The sequence below is a fragment of the Hylaeus volcanicus genome, unplaced genomic scaffold, assembly GCF_026283585.1.
Source record: "Hylaeus volcanicus isolate JK05 unplaced genomic scaffold, UHH_iyHylVolc1.0_haploid 12196, whole genome shotgun sequence".
Lineage (NCBI taxonomy): Eukaryota > Metazoa > Arthropoda > Insecta > Hymenoptera > Colletidae > Hylaeus > Hylaeus volcanicus.
The window spans coordinates 31702-52809 of NW_026533146.1; the positions used below are offsets into that span (position 1 = coordinate 31702).

At 35.5% G+C, this 21108-nt stretch overlaps 2 protein-coding genes across 5 annotated transcripts in view; both read right to left on the reverse strand.

Annotated features, from left to right (window-relative positions):
- LOC128882837 (uncharacterized) overlaps positions 1-15149 on the reverse strand; it is a 31968-nt gene extending 16819 nt beyond the window's left edge. Inside the window, exon 1 of the mRNA XM_054134611.1 lies at positions 14520-15149. Coding sequence (XP_053990586.1) covers positions 14520-14695 — 176 coding nt within the window. The 5' untranslated portion in view covers positions 14696-15149. The remainder of the gene's footprint in view (positions 1-14519) is intronic.
- A 758-nt stretch (positions 15150-15907) lies between these two features.
- On the reverse strand, positions 15908-18714 carry LOC128882835 (phosphatidylserine decarboxylase proenzyme, mitochondrial). 4 transcript variants are annotated; one of them, XM_054134605.1, is made up of 6 exons: positions 18507-18714; positions 18215-18346; positions 17883-18150; positions 17512-17745; positions 17147-17438; positions 15908-16972 (listed from the first exon to the last, which is right to left on the reverse strand). In XM_054134605.1, the coding sequence occupies exons 2-6, from the start codon at positions 18253-18255 to the stop codon at positions 16563-16565; spliced, it is 1245 nt and encodes a 414-aa protein (XP_053990580.1). In that variant the 5' UTR covers positions 18256-18346; positions 18507-18714; the 3' UTR covers positions 15908-16562. The 4 variants fall into 4 exon arrangements, with proteins under 4 accessions (XP_053990580.1, XP_053990581.1, XP_053990582.1 ...); XM_054134606.1 differs by lacking the exon at positions 18507-18714 and having other exon boundaries at positions 17883-18124; positions 18215-18347; XM_054134607.1 differs by lacking the exon at positions 18507-18714 and having other exon boundaries at positions 18220-18339.
- Positions 18715-21108: the final 2394 nt, after the last annotated feature.

Consider the following 21108-nt stretch of genomic DNA (forward strand, 5'->3'; position numbering starts at 1 on the left):
CATTAATAAAGAAAATTGAAACAAGAGATGACATTTTTTTAAACCTTGCCCATTACATTAATTACGAAGTAGAATAGTTAGATTTAAGTTAGGTTTACACTTGATTTTTAAATTTCGGAAGCCAGGCACGATCTTCATTCATACAGTAAAAAAATGGGGGTCCGGGGCTAGCCCCCGGTCGGGGGTTTGGGGGCGAAGCCCCCCACAATGAGTACTGCAGCGCACCACGCAGGTCTATACACGGTTAGCCTGGGGGATGTTTATAGTTTAGCGGGGGGTTGAGGGGGCGCAGCCCCCCGTTAGGCAGGGGGTTTGGGGGGTGCAGCCCCCCAGCATGCATATAGTTTTGAGATGTATGCTTTTTAAATTTTGTAAAAAGTTTTCAGCTTCAATTCAAAACTATGTGCATGCTGGGGGCTGTGCCCCCCCGCCCCCTGCTAGGCGGGGGGCTGCGCCCCCTCAACCCCCGCTAAACTATAAACATCCCCCAGGCTAACCATGTACACACCTGCGTGGTGCGCTGCAGTACTCGTTGTTGGGGGCTTCGCCCCCAAACTCACGACCGGTGGCTAGCCCCCGGACCCCCATTTTTTTACTGTACGAATAAAGATCATGCGCTACTTCATATGTATGAATGAGTTTGAAACAGATTGAAACACGAGTCGACCGACGAATGATATACGGCGTATACTTTTCACGCAAAATCCTTTTACAAAAATTGAAATGCATATATGTCTCAATCACACGCATGCTGGCAGGCTGCGCCCCCCAGACCCCCCGCTAAACTATAAACACTCCTCAGGCTAACCGTGTACACACCTGAGTGGTGCGCTGCAGTACTCGTTGTTGGGGGCTTCGCCCTCAAACCCCCGACCGGGGGCAAGTCCCCGGACCCCCATTTTTTTACTGTACGAATACAGATCATGCGCTACTTTATATGTATAAATGAGTTCGGAACAGATTGAATCACGAGCCGACCAGCGAATGATAGGTAACGCATACAGACTCACAGACGCGGACGTGTATTCCGAGCCTAAACAATCGAGGACTCAACGGTTACACACACGCTGTCACGGACGCGTTGCTATACGCAATATTCATTGTAGTAGTAGTAATGGTATTTTGCAAATATCTCGGAAACTAAGGCCGAGCGACGGTTATATGTATAGGAAAAAGTTGTTCAAAATGTTGATTTCTACAACATATTCAAAAATCATAGAAATCGGTGAGGATGTATCTGTTCTCTATAATTACCAATTTGTATTCCAAAAAATTATTTTATTGTCCTTATATGATAATATTAGAGGTTAGGTGAGGGGTCATTCGAAAGAGCAAGGTTCATTACAGTACGCTCTGATCATGATTCAACGAGATCTTGTTAATATCTAATAAAATGAGTGTCCAAAGTAGAGCAAAAATACGATAAAATACACCTGCAGAATCCAAGTATTTTCAGGCCACTACAAGAGTTTTGTGACTCATACCATTACCAAAGCCGGATGTACTGAACCTTCCTCTGTCGAATGAGCCCCCACTCAGCCACAAATATTCTCATATAAGGACGAAAAGTGAAAAATCGTAAAAGCATTCCCGAAATCGAGTTCCGCCATTTTATGGATAATAGTAGAGCAAGTCGGGAACAAATTTAGTTCAGGCAACCGTTATGAGATGGCGCTTACTGAGGAGGGCTTGTGGGGTTAATCACATCACAAGAAACTTTACTGATGAATATGCACCATTTATTTTATACAGCGCGACATACGAATCAACGCCAAGCATGTACAGCAATCGTTATGCGTTAGTACAAAAGGAGACGCCACTACGGACTAGCGCGATATTTGGAACTGAACTCGTACTGTCGCCACGAGGTAGGAAACCTAGGCGAGAGAAGGAAAACAAACGAAAGTCTTCTTGTTTGCATAGAGGAAGAAAACAAAAGAAAGTTTTCTTTTTCCATAGAGAGGAAACTCTCTAATAATGTTGGCGCAGCGACGCCACAGACTTGTGGCGGTATGGAACGCGATCGAAGCGCCGCGGAAAAATAGTATACTAGTAACCTAGAAAGAATAAAGAAAAAAAAAGTTATCGCAAAAAAGGAGTCGAATATTATTGTGTATCGCACCCTTCCAAATAGTATCCTAAGTAAAAGAGTTGTCACGGGAATCTAGATTGGCATGATTACATTCTTGTGGGAAAGTTTCATTACAGAGCACGAACCCCACAGACTTGTGGGCATCCGGTAATGGGAGAGCTTTTTAATGAGCTAGAATTCACTGGAATGACGCGATCTTAATTAAAGAACACACTTTCTATAAAACTTAACTTTATTAGAATAGCGCGTAAATGGCGCATCTGTACTCTTTACAGGTTTTGTCTAGACTGAACTAGGCACTAGGTGGTAATGTTTCCACCAACTTAAAACTAGTGTGTAGGGGGCGCATAAGTCGATGTTGACAGTGCTGCCACAGACTTGATGCACGTCAAGCCACTTTTCGTGTACGAGCGTGGCCGCCTAGCGCGTAGCCTACGCTACCGCGGGCGTTCCACCGGCATACTCGCGCTCTGATTGGTCAGGGTTCTTGTTAATATATCCTTAACGAAGCCTCGGACAACATTTTTGCTAAGGAAAAAGTTGTTCCAAATCACCTTCCGAACCACCTCTTTCAAGGACGTCCAACATTTTTGGGATACCCTGTATACAGGGTGTTAACAAATATGTGGGACATTTTTTCAGGATCTAGTCTTCATACCAGTACAAATCGAAAAGTCTGTTACCATTTTGCAATCTGAGGCTTCATTGTTGAGAAATAAGCGATTGAAATTTACAGGTGGACTTCCGACGCCGATGGCACTACAGACGCCCTCACGTCGGAGGTATGAAACAAGTGAGTGTCCATCGGTGTGTCTTTTTCGCGTGTGAGTGCGACCATGTGCGACAGCTCGTTCAGCTGACAGGGATTTAAACAGCCTACGCCGAAAGTCCACCTGTAAAATTCAATCGCTTTTTTCTCAACAATGAAGCCTTAGATCGCAAAATGGTAACAGACTTTTCGATTTGTAATAGTTTGAAAACTTGATCCTGAAAAAATGTCCCACATATTTGTTAACACCTTGTATATGTCGAATTGAGTAACCTCGTCTTTCTTTGAAAGAACGATTTTTTGAAACATTTGTTTCATCTCAATGTGAAATAAAAATAGAAATAGTATAGAATACAATGTATACTTGAATAAGTTTTGAATAAATATTAATGCAAAACTAATTTAATTGAATTACCTAATTTTCAATTGTTACGATAGTACAATTATGTGGACACATTAATCAGATATCCCATCTAAAAATTTATTGGATTGAACAATTAAATTCGTATTCGTCCTTCATAAAGTATTTAATTCTATAATTAAAATTGCAATATACGTTAAATGTTCTTATGATTTGTAAACTTTGTGATGTACAACAAAGTTCTTCCTTATCTTATTACGTTCCTGTTCTAAATTTCCTTATTTGGAGTCGGATGTGCGCACCCGGTATTCTTCGCGTAGGCATAGGAATTCGAGACCAATGCGAAGCTAGGGTGTAGTCCCTCGAAAATCTCGGAATCGTGCAATGTACTTTCCCGCCACCCCTTGGTCTATGATTTTTGGGTATAAAAAGGGTGACCACGAAGGCATATCTGGTCTAGTCAAAGTCTAGAAAGGGTTCTGTACACGTCTGTGCGTACTCTTACGAATTGTCTACACGAGAAACTTAGTGAGATCGGGTTCAAGTCCCCTTCGAGCAAAATCTTAACCATACAGTACGTAGTCTACTGTTAGGCATTATTTTATCGTTGTAGTCGTCTCCCGTTTGCTCGTTTTCGTGAAAACCGAGAAGAATTAGATTCTTGCTTCGCGGAATCGAAACTACACTTTAAACTCAGTTCATATTTGTAACAACTTAGCTTATTACCATTGGTATACCTCGACAATTACTCTCATAACAATTGTAAGTCCCGGTACATATCAGAATATATATATAATCATTTTTAATTAGTGTTGATCAATTATAATACCCAGTCCAGTATCCACTAAGGTGTACCTTTGCCGCTCGAGGTACATCAAAAACTGTTACGAGGTCTAATACTAACATTTCCTGCGGCTCCCCACGTTAGCCATACGTGTGTTCGTCCGCATATCATCTTCCTGAGGCTCCCTACGTTAGCCATACGTAGGTTCGTCCTCGCGTCTCTGCCTTCCTGAGGCTCCCCACGTTAGTCATACGTGGGCTCGTCCTCGATAATCAACCTCCTGGAGCTCCCTACGTTAGCCATACGTAGGTTTGTCTCCACGTCTACTTCCTCAAGGCACCCAGTGTTACCTAACAACACTGGTCAAGCCATTAACAAAACCATATTCCAATAGAAAAACCCCGGCTACGCAGCCGCCCCCTCCGGCTCCTAACAATGTACAAAATTACAAGTAATAAATGATGTGTCTATGTACCTGGAATTAAAATTCCAACTTTTATTCAACAAATAACAGATGCACAGTTGTTCATTTTTAATTTGTTACTCGAAACTTTCATCCACGTATGAATTATGCCCTAAGAAAACTTTATTATTAACGCTACTAGCGGTATAACTTTAATTGAATTCGCTACTTTAATTTCCAGTAACTACATCACTGTGTTTTACACGAGGTTATTTATTATTTGCATAATATTAACGCGCGAGGAGCCAGGAGATCTCTACTTTATTTTACCAATTAACAACCACGACACTTATAGTTAAAAAAGAAGGAAGAAGCATTTCGAAGATAATAATAAACAAATCAACAGCAAACATTGTAAAACGCGACGACTAAAAAAAATGCTCAAAGTGCACTTGACAGATGCAGGAACAATTTACATCCATAAAAAACACTTTGATGATTGCACAATTCGGAAACAGTTGCAGATGACTTTTCAGATAATTTTTAATAAGGATACCACACTACATTCCAGTTCCTAGAATTACTGTTAGTGTATGTTAGCATGCAAAAGCTTTTACAGTACTAGATGTCTCACTTACAATTAGAGACAAAATCATTCGAGCAGATAATTCTTTAATTATTTCGAAACAGCGTATTATCAAGACTGACGCGTTACACGTACACCTGACAATTCATTTCGAATTCCCTGTCTGTGCACTTTATTCATCGAGTTTCTAATTAATCCCAGCAATGTTCTACAGGAATACACAGTGGGAATCACTTGAAATAGGAACGCCTCAATACCTTACCTATTTCATAGTGTAGGAGTCTAAACGAAAAATAAATATAAGATACAGGGGATTCGAACTCACGATTCTCGGACCCACAGTTGACCGCTTTAACTACAAGACCAATTCCGTACCCTAAGTTTCGTGTTCATGTTTGACTCCTTATTCTTGGGTATGGGGGTCGCGATACAACAATAGTGATTTTTTGCGAATTTATTGGTTTTCAACATGAAAGAATTTTCTAATTTAAACAGAAATTAGGAAAAAGAATTTTTAAAATGAATATTTCCATCTTCAAGAAATATATAATTAAAGTATAATTAAATAAAATAACTTTTTAGAAACAAAATTTAACCGACTTCAAAAAAGTTACAGTAAAAAGTATGAAATAATTTCTAGTTCATTTATATGAATACGCACTAGCTCTAGATATAATTGCTTAAAAGTATAGGAAAATGCAGTGAAAAGTATGAAATAATTTCTAGTTAAACTGCGTTGTTATTCACCATCGTTTGACGAATTTGGTTAAATTATTAAATACATCATATTAAATAAATGCAATGCACCTTTTTCGGAGGAGGCGCAAAATTTAAAATTAAGTATATTCAAAATTGCCACACTTGGTTTAACTTTCTGTCGGAGAAACAAAAAATATGGTCTTTAATTATTGCTATCATTACATCTACTTTAGACATCATAGTCATTAACACTATTCAATATCGCCGCCCCCACCAAATACTATCCCAAATCTATTCATACAGTATTTCCATGGGGACAGTTTATACATTAGCAGTAATCAATATTGCCGCCCCTCCCCTCCAAAAAAGCCCCAAATCTACTCAAACTATATTTCCGTGTACATACTATATATATTAACTATTAATTCCACATAGACAATAAACATGTATACATTGACAGCATTCAATATTGCCGCCTCTACCAAAAGCTAACCCAAACCGGAATTAAAAAGTTTTTACATCTGCGCCGCCTCCGAAAACAGTGCATTGCATTTAATATGATGTATTTAATAATTTAACCAAATTCATCAAACGATGGTGAATAACAATGCAGTTTAAATAGAAATTATTTCACACTTTTCACTGCATTTTCCCATACTTTTAAGCAATTATATCTAGAGTTAGTGCGTATTCATAAAAACTGACTAGAAATTATTTCATACTTTTCATTGCAGCTTTTTCGAAGTCGGCTAAATTTTGTTTCCAAAAAATTATTTTATTTCACTCTTTTTAGTGGCAACCTATAACCAATAGGTTTCATCCAATAACAATAGTTATGAGCAATATACAGGATGACCCAAAAACGTTGGAAGTCCTTGAAAGGGGTGGTTCCGGGGCGGGTGGGATGATGATTTGAAACAATTTTTCCTTAGCGAAAATGGTGTTCGAGGCTGCCTTAAGGGGATATTCCAGAAACAGAATCTCACGACCAATCGGTAGCATAGGCTCCGCAGGCGCTTCTCGGTATACTCGCGCCCTGATTGGTCGGGGGTTTCTGTCAATATCTCGTTAACGAAGCCTCGAACAACATTTTCGCTATGAGAAAATTGTTTCAAATCACCCCCCGAAACACCTCATTCAAGAACATCCAACATTTTTGGGACACTCTGTATAGTTGCAAATGAGATTATCAGGAATGCTGGAAGGAAAATATGGAATTAATCGGGATCGGAATCGGAATTAATTAATGAACCAAGAAAAAAAATAGGAATTTTGCAATAACAATAGTTATAAACAATATGAAAAATTCATAAATTTTTGCAAATGTGATCATCGCGAAAACCTGTACGGCACCAAATGTATCCTATCCTTTTTCTTTACCCTTTAAATATGCATCTTTTATCCTGAATCGAATGAGACAACTGATCGATTGATACGTCAATCGGTTCTTGAGATAAAGAGTTTTTCTCCCTTTTTGACCATTTTGACCCACTGTGTAAATACACTCTCGGAACGAACGTTCTTTACGAAAACGGTATGGCAAACAATTCTCCTCGTCGACAGGCCCGTTCGCTAAAGACCTTAATCCGTTACCTCCTGACATATTTTCAAACCTCTTGTGTATAGACTTTTTAGCATTGGCTCTCTTGATATTCTCTGAGCAAATTAATCCTCCTGAAAGATTTGTACTCAAAAGAAAAGTAATCATTGACACTTTCAATTTACTTCATTAACGTAATTATTAACTGTTTGGTAAAAACTTCGTATTTCTTTATTCTTGGTAAAGTGTATATTTCAAATTTGTTGGTATTGCTAATGTAGTGATAGTTATTTTAAATGTGTCTGTGTCGTCGAATGTGCGAAATGATCAATTTGTGAGTGCAACGATTAATTTTACTAACAAAAATATGTATATGGATTTTTTACAAAGTTTAAGAAAATATATATTTAACAACAATTTCATAACCCATCGAGATGATCACTTTTTTTTAAACATTTTCTTCTTGTCTTTAAGGTTTTTTTCACATAAATGAAATAAGTTAAGCCGAAAAGAATTGAAATGTAAATTATATCTGCAAAAATTCAAATTCTTCAGCATGTATCAATTGCTAAACTTTCTTTAGTAGGATTCATTTTCAAGGAAAGAAAAGCATATTCGTCTCGAATCAGTGATTTAAAGCAAATATAGATTTGTTGCAGACTCGTCGAAATCGTGGGTAAACAATGATTTAGAGTTTAATCATCGTGGCAAGCTTATCGAGGAAACTGCAACACGATTTTAATGTCCACGCATTTATCAACAGGGTGGTTATTTCCTGTATTACAGTCTACGAAATGCTGCTATTAGTATTCCTATACGATGACATTTCGTAATCCTCGATCCTCGGAGGATATCATCCGTAAATTGAGACTTATCGTTGGCTTTGGCTTAATCCTCTTAAACCTTTAATATCGTCGTGCAGAACTTTGCTATACAATTATCCATCGACAATGTTCGAGGAAATAGTTGCTCCTTTATTTAACTCTCATTTGAGTTTCCAAGGATTATCCAGAAGAAATTCATCCCTTCGAGAGTCGTTTTAGTCTTCTCCAGGCTTACGATCATTCTCGTGACCATAAAATACGTAACCATTTATGAGGTTAGAACGATCGTACTTTATATTTCTTCGCTTTTTATTAGAGTATAGTGGGCTAGAGGTAATGGACGAGAAATCTTCACTTGAACGAATAATATACAGGGTGGCTTAGGTAACTCTTTGCAACTCGATTATTTTGAAGTTATTGCATCTGTTTTAATGATCCTGGAATTGATCTTTAACCCTTTCGACCGTAATGGAACATACGTATATGTCCTCGTGAATATTTTTGATTGCCTTTAGTCAAATTACAAGTGAGACTTGTAGAAACACATGTGAAAAAAATGAAAATCATTTGCGCTGGGGCAAACTGTTTTTCTCATTCGTTACATTATTTTTTCTTTGAAGAATTTATTTTCGAGAAAGTAGAAGCATGTATCTTTGCTAAATCTCAAACTCGATACAGCGATTCAAAAAAAATCTGATTTTTTATAGATTATTCATTGCAGCCTTTGATATGCAGTCAATCATAGTTTAATAAAAATTAGTTTCTCGAAAAAGAAACGAATAGAATACAAACAGAAAAAAGTAGGGTTAAAAGGGTTAAGGCCTGGAATAATATAGATCTAAAAGTTCTACAAACTGAAAAGGAGATTCCTTTCACAATCTTTATTGTGTAGGTGAAACGAAGCTTAATTTAAACGTTTCTAATAGAAATTTCCTATAAAAAATTAAATTTTCAAAGTCTTTGAAGATAAATAATTATTAGTTTTCTTTCTCAGATGCAGATTAAAAATTGACTGGGCCAAGATTTATTCTTCAATGATTATCATTGGTAATTATGACTATGGTATTAAAAAGTATTCCATGCTTATGTTGCAATTTTTTAAACGAATGTCTCTGCACGCGAAATTAAAGGGTGAAATAGGTTGAGAACTAGTGACTTGCATGACTTTTGTTTAGCAAGAAAGGAATGTATATAATTTAATAAAACTTTGAGAACAATTTTACACATGTGGGATCAATCAAGAGGAGTTGCTGTAATATTATGAACACAGATGCGTAAATAAAAGAAATAAAGTTTAATAAAAGACAAAAAAAAACGTTGTGGTACAATGAAATACGGCAGTAGGTCTTTACTGCTCGCTCGCTACGTTCATACTGACCGTTTTCCTTTTTCCGAAAGGAAAGTTCGGTATAACACTCACATCTGTTTACCATCCATTCGCACTTTCATCCCTCTCTCTCTCTCTCTCTCTCTCTCTCTCTCTCTCTCTCTCTCTCTCATTCATACCCTAACGTCGCTTAGGTGGTCGTGATGCGACGCGACGCCCTTACCTCGAGTCTCGACACTTGAACTCAAGGTTTCTGCTTTCTCTTTTTGGAAAGCATTTCTGGGATACTACACACATATATTCAAGTAAATATTGTAATTTTTTAGAAGTATTTCCTCGGCAAATATGGAAGATTCCAGCTGCCATATATCGAAAGTTATCAACGAACGTAGCTGTTTTGTGTACATTCTGACGGTCACAGTTTTCATCTGAAATCAATAGGGATTTAAATTTAAAAACATGTCTTTCTTTTATAAGAACCTACATTCGGAGTAATATCATTGTTTAAAGTATCTTTTTACTGTAAAAAACGTTATACAAAAATTTCAAAAAATTATGCTTTTTCGCTTAAACACCACTAAAAATGCAATATTCAATTTATTAGAGGAGAATTTAGATTCTTATAGAAGAAAGACATGTCTGTAAAGTAAATTTAAATCCCCATTGATTTCAGATGAGAACTATGGCCTTCAAAATGCACGCAACAGCTACGTTTGTTGATGACTTTCAATATGTGGCAGCTGGAATCTTCCATATTTGCTGACGAAATACTTCTAAAAAATTACAATATTTACTTGAATATATGTATAAAATGTTCTCAAAGTTTCATTAAATTATATACATTCCTTTCTTGCTAAAAAAAATCATGCAGATCACTAAAAAACGTAGTACTAAACTTATTTTCCCCTTTAACACATGATTCAGCGTTCTGTGAGAAGGCAAGTTGAAAAAATACGTGTTTATTGGCAACTATGCCCGTACAAACATCAATTCGAACATTTACAACACACGTGCATGATATTCAGGTTGGCCCATTGTAAGCCACACATACATCATTCCAACGTTTCCAACCTATGATTAATCCCTCTCAATGTGCGTCAAAAGTGGGTGCAATCTTTTTTCTGCGGTATATGTCACTCTCAGTGTATCGGAATCAGTCACGTATACCTAACGTATACCTAAATACGAACAAATTTTTATTCATATTCATTGACGACAAAATAAAAGAAATATAAACCTCTCTTTTTTAAAGTAATACTACACAAAACATTTTGCACGACTGCATCAAACGTTGCACATAATTATGCATCTATATGAACATTTTTTATTTATTTGATGAATTACTTTACGACAGAAAATGTTTCTAAATCCGCAAATTTTGTAAAATATTTTTATTTTAATTTTGACTCGCTTGTTTTAATTAATGGACGGATTAGGTAAATGATCAGGTGGAAGCTCTCCAATTGATAATAGCTCTCTTATATACAGGGTGTCCACGCTAAAATGTGACAAACGCATATTTCAATAACTATTGATGATACGAAAACATTGTTTACATGTAAATTGCAGGATACAATGGGCTCTATATTATGGCGTAAACGAAATTTTTTTTTATATTATTAATTTAAAAGATATGATGGTGAAGTTTTGTTTTTTAAATAGAATTATATATTTTGAGGGATCTTGAAACCGATAGCAAGGGTCTATGCTCAGAACGACAAGGCCCGAACAGTAGGAAACATGGAAAGTATTGTCAATCACGGTCTACGTTTGAGGATCCGGCAAACTTAAACCATGATGGACAATACTTTCCATGTTTCTTACTGTTCGGGTCAGCCGTTCCGGACATAGACCCTTGCTATTGGTTTCAACAGGCAGAGTCAAACACCGCAATAATAGAACCTATTTTATGACTTGTCACTCAAACCGAGAATTTTCCGCTGAAAATCAGTAAATTTCTAAGTGTTCTGTCTTGAAAATTAATAAAAATCGGGTAAATACATTAAGGGTCAATAAATTCGTCTTGAAAAGCACTATCGCATGATCCCTCAAAAATATATAGTTCCATTTAAAAAACGAAACTTCACCATCATATCTTTTAAATTAATAATATAAAAAAAAATTCGTTTACGCCACAATATAGAGCCCATTGTATCCTGCAATTTACATGTAAACAATTTTGTCGTATCTTCAATAATTATTAAAATTTGCGTTTGTCACACTTTAGTGTGAACACCCTGTATAATACTATAATTCTCTTAAACTACATTCTCAATTATATTTAACTGATAGCACTTAATTACATTCTGACAGTAGAAATGTCTAAATATAGAGCTCGGCAATATTTGCACTTTCGGCCGTTTTTCGGTAAACCCCGTCTCTCCCTTACGGCAACGTCCCGCGCGCAACCGACGAGCCGTCCAAGGCTCAGAACAATAGGTGATTTTCATGTGGGGATACTTTTATTCTGTCTGGTCGTGGTTGTTAAGGAAAAACAGATTTAACAGTTTCACGTGGTTTATTCGTATCGTTGTTGACGGGTCGACTCGCAGAACGTTACTGCTATACCGTATTTGGCATACCGTAGACACACGAGTGTCGCAAGCAAAAAACGTAGGAGCCCGTGTCGTCGCGCTCTCGCACTTTCAGCGGGCAAATCAAATCATTACCGACTACATTCATAAATTTTTTTTGGAAAACTATTAATAATTCTCAAATAATCTTTCTTGTGATATAAAAAGGCATCCATAAAATAGAGAAAAAAAATGTTTTCTTGCCATTTTCTGTATTATTTTTTGAGTATACATAATCATGCCAAATACTTTCGGATTGTTGGTGTACAGTATAATATAATAGTACCCCCTGGGTGATGTGGAAAGCTATTAAAAATCTGTTCACGAGGCACCGGTGACGGTGGTACAGTCCTGAGCCTCCAGGCAGCTCGTTGGCTGCGCGCGGCTTGTACGGGGTTTAACGAAAAACAGCCGAAAAGTGCAAATCTTGCCGAGCTCAGGTCTAATACTAACAGCAGTGCTGTAACGAAGATATGAAGCGCCTGTGGCAAGTATCTAACTTGCGCCTTTCCGTAACCCAATAATGACAAATAAAATTAAAAATTTTAATGTAACATGTTAAATTTTGTTAAATACAATATATTAAATACTATTGACCTCATCAAGATGAGTTAGCTGTATATACAATAATGTATTTGTCAAGGTATTTGTATGAATAAATAATCTATAACCTAAATACGAACAAATTTTTATTCATATTCATTGACGACAAAATAAAAGAAATATAAAACATAGGTATACGGTAAAATAATGTAATAAAAACATAAAACAGTTCAGTACATTTGGCATTACCGACCAAGAGTAACAAGTAGTATCATATATTTTGAGTAATATCGGGAAAATTTTCAAATAACACCGGCCATCACGCATTCTCATAACCTCGACCATCCACGCGTAATCTACGAACCGTTCGTTGCGTATTACTCGCGGATTACTCGTAAACGTATTAATAATATGTACGTGTCTGTGTCTATTTGGTCGGGAAACGAAAAACGGTCAGTGACAGTTGGTGCTGATTCATGTCAAGCATGGTCAAGTAAAATAAAAGTCACATGCAACTCTCAACTGAGTCGGTATCCTTTGTTTTGCGCCCCAAACCCAGTTGCGCCCGTGGCAGGTCCCTTCTTCGCCACGCCCTTGTTACGGCACTGACTAACAGTAAGAAAAATACTAAACGATCAAAGTTGTTTTCCATAAATATTATTAAACAAATCTTGCAATCTCTCTCTAGATAGTTTACCAAGAACAGAATAAACAAAAAGGACCACCAAACACTACAAATATGTAACCATTCATGCAATACATCCACAGTAGAACAAAAATTGATTAAAAAACAAAACCCAATAGTCCCAGTAATAAGATTCATAGTAGCCAACGATCAGGTACGAGATCTCATTGACTTCTTTCACTGGCACGAAGACCTGCTACAGATATTACTACTTGCGAGTCCAAGCGTCAAGACACGCGATCAGATTAAAAAAATAACGACTATCGCGCGAGTGGGGAGTAAAAGCAATAGTAAGCCAGCAATCGAGCCTTCAGATCTTCAAGCAATTATTTTCTCAAGAAGGTCGTCTGACGTCAGATTTATTCTAGCTTTCAACATAAAATTACCACTGGGGAGAGAATTTCGTGCAGCAAAACGAATGGAAAAAGGATCAGATAAAAAGGAACAGGGCGAGAATAGACTGCGAGGAAGCAAAGAATTATTTGCATTAAGACAGACACGTCGAACATTTTTCATTGTAAATATTGTTATTAATTAAATTGGATCAATTTCATACAATAAAAATATTATAGTAAAAGAAACTTATAATAAAAAGGAAAGATAAAAGGAAAAGGAAATTGTTACTGTTAGACTACCAATCAAATGAAAATGAAATTTTATGTGCTACCCTAAAAACCAGAAACTACAAAATAAAAATGATTTCAGTTCCAAAAGATTGGTTTAGAATAATTATTCCAATGACTACTTTGGGAATTGTAGTTTATTAAAAAACACTGCTCTTCAAAAATCTGATCAAATCGGCAATAATCTTCTGTGCTTACCCTAAAAATCAGAAACTGCAGAATATAAAAATGTCTTCAATTCAAGAAAATTGTTTTAGGATAGTTACTCCTGGACTAGTTCAGTAATTGAAATTTATTAGGAACCACTACTCTTCAAAAATAAATTAAAGTTAAAATAAAATTAAGGTCAATATTAAAATAAAAATGACTTCGTTTCAAAAAAATTTTTTAAAATAGTTGCTCCAATGCCTACTTCAACAATTGTAATTTATTAAAAAACTTCTTTTCAGAAATCTGATGATAAAATGACATGAAACGACTAATAAAGCCCTACTCTCTACAATCCTAAGAAATCCTTCGCGATAACTCCGACTTTAACTTAAACACCCCTAAAGCCCACGATCTATCCAAATTTCAAACAATCTACGAAATATCGCTCCAAAAAAGAAATGTCCAATTGAACACCTCTAGAACAATGCGTCACCGCGTTCGAGTGAAAAGTTCGAGATGTCTGCACCAAAGAAAATGACCATCGTATAAATTGTACCCACTCCAACAGTTGCGGTGGTTTGAAGCTGATGTCCAGCCTGTAGGTAGCTTCGCAGCTCAGCTTGACGGTCTTCAGCTGTCTAAACCTCGCCGATGTCTCCTCCTTGCAGTAAACTGGACCGGCAGCCGGTTCCCTCCTGAGGGACAACGTGACACGAAAATGTCCATCAGCACCCATCTAGCACCATAATCGTACTTTGGGAGACAAGATAAAAAAAAAATAATTGGAGTAATCCGTGGATGATCAAAGGAATTGATTCAGAAGGAAATCGCGTGACAAATGGTCGCAAGCACACGATCTGCAGAACTGAACAGACCCGCAGGATTTTGCAAGTTTCGCGCACACGAACGATACAACATGCGCCACGGGTGTCACGGCGCTTACTGAAATACTGAACTGAACTGCAGCGTCGTAGATCTAGATGTAACACGATTCCCGACACGCGACTGCGGTTTTGAGAATTTTTTGTTTTACCTCTCGACCCCCCTTCTCGATCTAAATCTTTTCAAAAAACCCCTTTTTGGCGATATTGTAAATCATATAAAATATCTACGATAAAGTGCGTATCATACTGTTTAGAAATTAAGATCTACTTTTTTAAAACCTAGAAGAATTTGTATAAATATCTGGAGTTTATTAATTAGATTACACAATTGCCTCAAGGGCTGTAGCTATGTTTGATTGTAGCTACAAAAAACTACTGACATCCCTGGTGGGAATGTCACAAAATGAAGAAAATAGAAAGCAATGTAAAGAAAGAAGTTAACAAATATTGTAAAAAGGACTGTGTATAACATTTTAATATTGAAAATATCGAGAATGATCGCAAATTTAATTCGAATATTATTTGTGTTAAGACAGGGACATCAACCATTTTAAGTGGAATTTGGATAAAAATATAAATTAATAATCAAAATAAAAATAGTAAAAGATAAAGAATATTTTTATATTCAATATTAGTATATTAAGACAACAAAAGAAATACATTGTAGAACATGACTGTAACTATGTTTGATTATTGCTATAAAAAACTACTGCTACCCCTAGTGGACATCTCACAGAAAGAAGAGAATGTAAAGCAACATATAGAAATTAACAAAGATTGTAAAAAAGGACTGTGTATAAAATTCTAATTGAAGACTAATATAAAAGGTGTTATAATTGCGCAGACTATTCCGCAACCTTATAAATAAATAAAATAATTGTTTATACAGTTGTTCGGATAAGCTTTCATTCGTTCAGCATTGAACATAATTATATCACAAAGTATTTTATGTAAAAACGAATGTATTATCTATATCTGTTAAATTCACACTTTGCAATAAAGGAATTGTTATTCTTTTAAAATGCATGAACCGAGCAAGGATATTGAGGTAATGATTGTTAAACTTTTTAGCACAAATACGATTTATTTTTCTTCTTCGTTACATGTCAGGTTCATATACAAAATCATTCTTGCAAAATTTAAAGAACTGAGTTCTGTATATACACATAAACTAATGTACATTATAGGATTACATTTGTGATACACATTATCAGTGAATCACGTCAACGACGAGTCAAGTGGTCATCCACAAATATTACTAGTAGTGGTGATTGTTAAATGCGATGTTTTGTATTAGTAGTAACTTTACATCACTTCTAACACGCAAAAACTTAAAATGTGCAATGTATTGTCGCTTTTTGTAGTAACTGGGTGTCTGTTTGTGTATAGTTAATAAAAATATTTTTGATTCTTCAAACGCTAAGTGACAACGTTCTATAACGATCTATTACTTTCGTTACATTCATAAAATCTGTAAAAATTCCAAAGAATTCAAATTCTTTAAAATTTAGTGATTTATTTGGAATTTTCATTTTAATACTAGTTGTAATCATTTCGCATAAAAGTCGTATTTACAGTAACAATACCATCGAGGATAAGTCTTTATAAGTCTTTTATAAATTTCATCAGTACAAATGAGATCGGTAAATCATTTTTAAAGGGTTATGTATTTATTCGCCAAACGTATTTCCAATCAAGTGCGACCAGAGGTATTAATTGTCATAATGAATGTTTATGTTGTTTCTCTTCAGTTCTAACTGCACACTCGGTTAAAGCTTGACCTACTTTAATTGTCTGTCCTGCTTTTATGCAAAATTTGAAGTCTTTTGGGCCTTCGAATAGCAACACGACAGTGGATCCCATTCTAAATTCACCAAATAATTCTCCCTTGCTGATACGTGCACAGTCTAAAGTAGCATCTTTCCAGTGTTTCACTTCAGGCCACTTAATGGTATTTGTATGTAGATCTTTATCACAGTAAACTTTTATGGAACCTACATTAGTGGCTCCAACAGCGGTATAGGCCATAAAACCACCAGTCCACTTTCCAATATACACCACACGTTCGTTTAATGAGAATAAATCTGGTAAATATTGGGCTATTTTTGGATTGACGCTCAACAGTTTTCCTGAAAAAAATAGTCCAATTTTAACTTACACAAGTTATGCTTCAATCATCAATTCTTGTATATAACTTGATAAAAAAATTATTAATGCTAATTCATTTAAATTATTTCATATTTAAAAATTTATAATTAATTATATGAAACATGTTTGTACAGAAAAGTAAAAGTAAAATATACCTTGAAAGTGTCTACGAAACTCTATTTCCCAATCTGTTGGACTATGAAATCTATGATAATCTCCTGGAGCTAGATATACTACTAATTGATAAAGCTGGTTTACTGGATTTTTCAGAAGAGACTTCACATAAGCATTGTCATCTTCTTTTGTAAATTTCTGTGGTTGATCAGAGACAGGCATGCGTATATCACCTAAGAAATGTCTAAGATTGTAAGTGATACCCTTCACTTGTTCCACATGACAAGACGTTACTGGTCCAAAATGTAATACAGTTCCATCAGAAGGTGAAACCTGTAATCAATATATACATTAATATCACAATATTTAAGATATTGATTTATTCATTATCCAAATATGTACATACCATATTTGTATTATGATCAATAGGTCTTGCATTAGGTTTAAGAGGTCTAACAAAAAAATCAACAAGACTTGGGAAATCTGACAGATCTAAATCAACTTCATCTAAATTAGCATCAAAAGTCTTAGCGTAAAATCCATATAAAGTTGGTCTTAAAACAACAGGTAATTTCAAACTTGCTATCCAGCCCCATATTCTACTTATTATCCGAAGTGGTAGATAATAGTAACAGTTTACCTATATACAAAATTATAATAAACATTGAACTCTAATTATATGGTTTTGTTACTTACATTAGTTCCAAATTATCATTTTAAAACGTTATTTAAGTTTTATGTAAATAATTAATTTGCTATTATTGTAAAAAATTATACCACAAAAACATTAATTGGCTCATACACATTGCTGTCTTCTTTCGCATATGGATACTTTTTCAAATGCTTCCATTGCAATATCGCAAGTAATGATATTCCAACTCCGGTAGGAATACCCCATTCCCATTTAACAAACGAATACCAAGGATTAACTTTATGTTGCGTTGTACTTGTATTCGATGCATGTCTTCTTGAGAATTTTTGCTTTATCGAAATCTTCAGAAATCCTTTTGTATACATATCTGTATAACATTCGTAAGAGTTTCTTCTAAAATACGTTAATTATTTTAAATATTGGATAATTTCATAACATCAACAATTAAATCACAAACCTCACATGCTGAATAAATCTGGAAATTTTGTAAACGGTCATCTCGAACGGTTAAATTTATGAAAAAAATACGTTTCAAATTTCTTTGTATTCTTTCTCTACTTTTAGATTAATTTGTATTGTATTCTAATTCCTGTAAGAAAATTGGTATACACAACATAAATTTCAAAAGTGCAATGGTTAAAACACCATAAAATGTATATACTATAAGCAACTTTAATTATTAAATATTGTAAATTATTATACGAATCACTTTACATTATTTTTCTTCATTTTCACATATGGATACTTACATCGCGTACTCTTTGTACGCATCTGTACGCGTATTGACGCGTGTGCAAATTCATTATAAATGTACTTTAACGTTTTACCATTAACTACAGAAATTGGAAACAAAGAAAATAAGATAGAACAAAGAGCTTCCTCTGTCAGATTCCATACAAATATTATATGCTTTGACCATAAAGTACATGGACCGCTCAACCTATAGTGTAGTCCGCATTGTTGCGAGTCCGTGCGGTTTTATTTTTAAGGGTGCGCAGAGACAAACTGGCGCCACCAACGGAAAGTAGGTGAACTACTAGATAGTTTTTCCCGTTTTTCAGGCACAATAATGAAAAAAACATATAATAATTATGCATTTCGTAATCAGGGAAAGTAAATCTATCGTCTCGTCAAGCGTTTTTTGGAAAAAATTGAAAAAGAAAAAAAAAATTTCTTGTCTTTGAACGTATTTTTAGCAAGTTTTAAAAGCGAAATTGCAAAATGTGTAACTGTCCCCCGCAACGGTATTTTATAAGGAACAGTTAAAAAAAAAATCAGCCGGAAAGGTCGCTTCCTCGCCTCATAAAATTACAATGGTGTTGTCATTATGAAATCGAGAAGACTGATGCGCTTGCACAATGGCTTGAGTTTCACGCTCTCCACCACATCGCTGGTGTAGTCTCTCCTGCTGCTGGTGTGCCGATAATCTAAAAATGCCTTTCAGCATGGTTCAGTACCGTACTAAAAGTATGAAGCGCCCGAGCTTATATATTCTAATTTTGCATATGTATATATATTCAATATTATATTGTTAAGAAACGTCATGTATATGTTAAGGTTGTTATATTGCATTGCAATTAATTGATACAGAATAGTCTGTTACGATAATTTCAAAGTAGTAAATAATAAACAACTGATATGATATTTGTAATATGGTACGAACATAATAAAGTACTAATTGTTATTTGTGGAATGTAATGATAGTATGCAATGTAAAAAATATTGTATAATAAGAAAGGTAAAACGTTTATGAACATTATTTTTGAATATACGTAATTACATAAGAAAAAGCACACTAACGAAGGAAAGGCACGGATGTTGCAATCGCTTTTGCAACGACACCCTGCGGGGTCGTAGTACGCATGTAGTACTGCAAAACCATTCTGGCTTTTTTCAGAATGGGTGTTTGTTTTCGATGTACAATAAAAGCATCTAGCAAGATTCGTTGAATGCATTGGTAGAGTATTAGGTTGTAACGTTGCTTGACCCCGGGTACGTATCCCGATTGATGTAATTTTTTTTTATTTCAATTTTGTATCAGAAATATACTGTTTGGATGTCATGTACTATATACTGCATATTATATATTACCTTACGCATATTTTAAGGTTAAAAGTAATTTTTTAACGTAACATATCATGCCGGAATACCTACTTGCTGTAGGTGAGTAATTTTTTACAACGATTTTTATGTTTGGTCGTAAGTTTATTTCGTTTTATCGTGACAGTCACATGAAGGAAGGTTTGAAAGTTTGAAAATGGATAGTGATTCTGTGCGTGCAAGTTGTTTTGAAGAAATAGTCATCGATATCAGAGAATCCAAGCGTAAAGAGGACAGAATGTGTGTAATGTTTTCTCTTTCTCTGGCGTGTGTATTCTCCGGAATACTACTGTTAGTTGTACATGTATACGTTCCATTCGTTCGATTTTACTAGTGTTAAAATGAGAAAGCACGTTATCTTCTATCATTCTCCAAAGTATAACACCCGTGCTCGAGCGATCACTTTATAGTTTGCCGCTACACCGAACCCCCTGTTTTGTCAACGGGTTCCTCCTCGTCACGCTCGAGAACAGTCAAGCCGAATATACCATAACTGTTTCGAAATAAGCAACTCGCCGGTCCCGATCGAGTTACTTGTTTCGAGACATTGCTGTACTTGTTTTTATTTGTATAATGAATTTCAATATATTTATCTCTATTCTACATAGATATGTTTGATACGCATCATGACTATCAAAAAATCGAGTACATTTCATTAACGTAAATCAAGCGGTATTCCCAGTAGAATTAAATAACAATTTTGCAGTTGTGAATCTAAAGCATTCATTCGATGTACATGGTGATTACAATTTTTGTTTCCACTGCTTTTTCAAAAATTATCACCCAAGTTCATGTACATCATACATTCAAAATGGAAATTGTTTGTTTTAAAAAATATATCCGAACATTAGTTATAAATAAGTCATATTTAACGAATGTATTTTTAAAAGAAAGTGAAAAAAAAAGAATAGTGTAAGAACGTTTCAACGGGACTCGAACTCGCGCTAGAGGAATTATTATGCTGACGCTTTACTGACCACACCGAATTCGCTATTGACAGAGTCGCTTATAATTCACCAAGTAAGCAGCAATAATAACTTCAATGTTGAATATCTCGTAAACTATAAATCGTCTGCCCCCAAAACTGAATATCGCGTTTACGTTGATACGATAAAGAATAAAAAATTCGATTTTATCAAAAAGTGATGAGTCGATCGCCAGTTTAACCTCAGACCCTTGAGCGAACCCAGGTATACGCGCGCGGGAGAGAGAGAGAGAGAGAGAGAGAGAGAGAGAGAGAGAGAGAGAGAG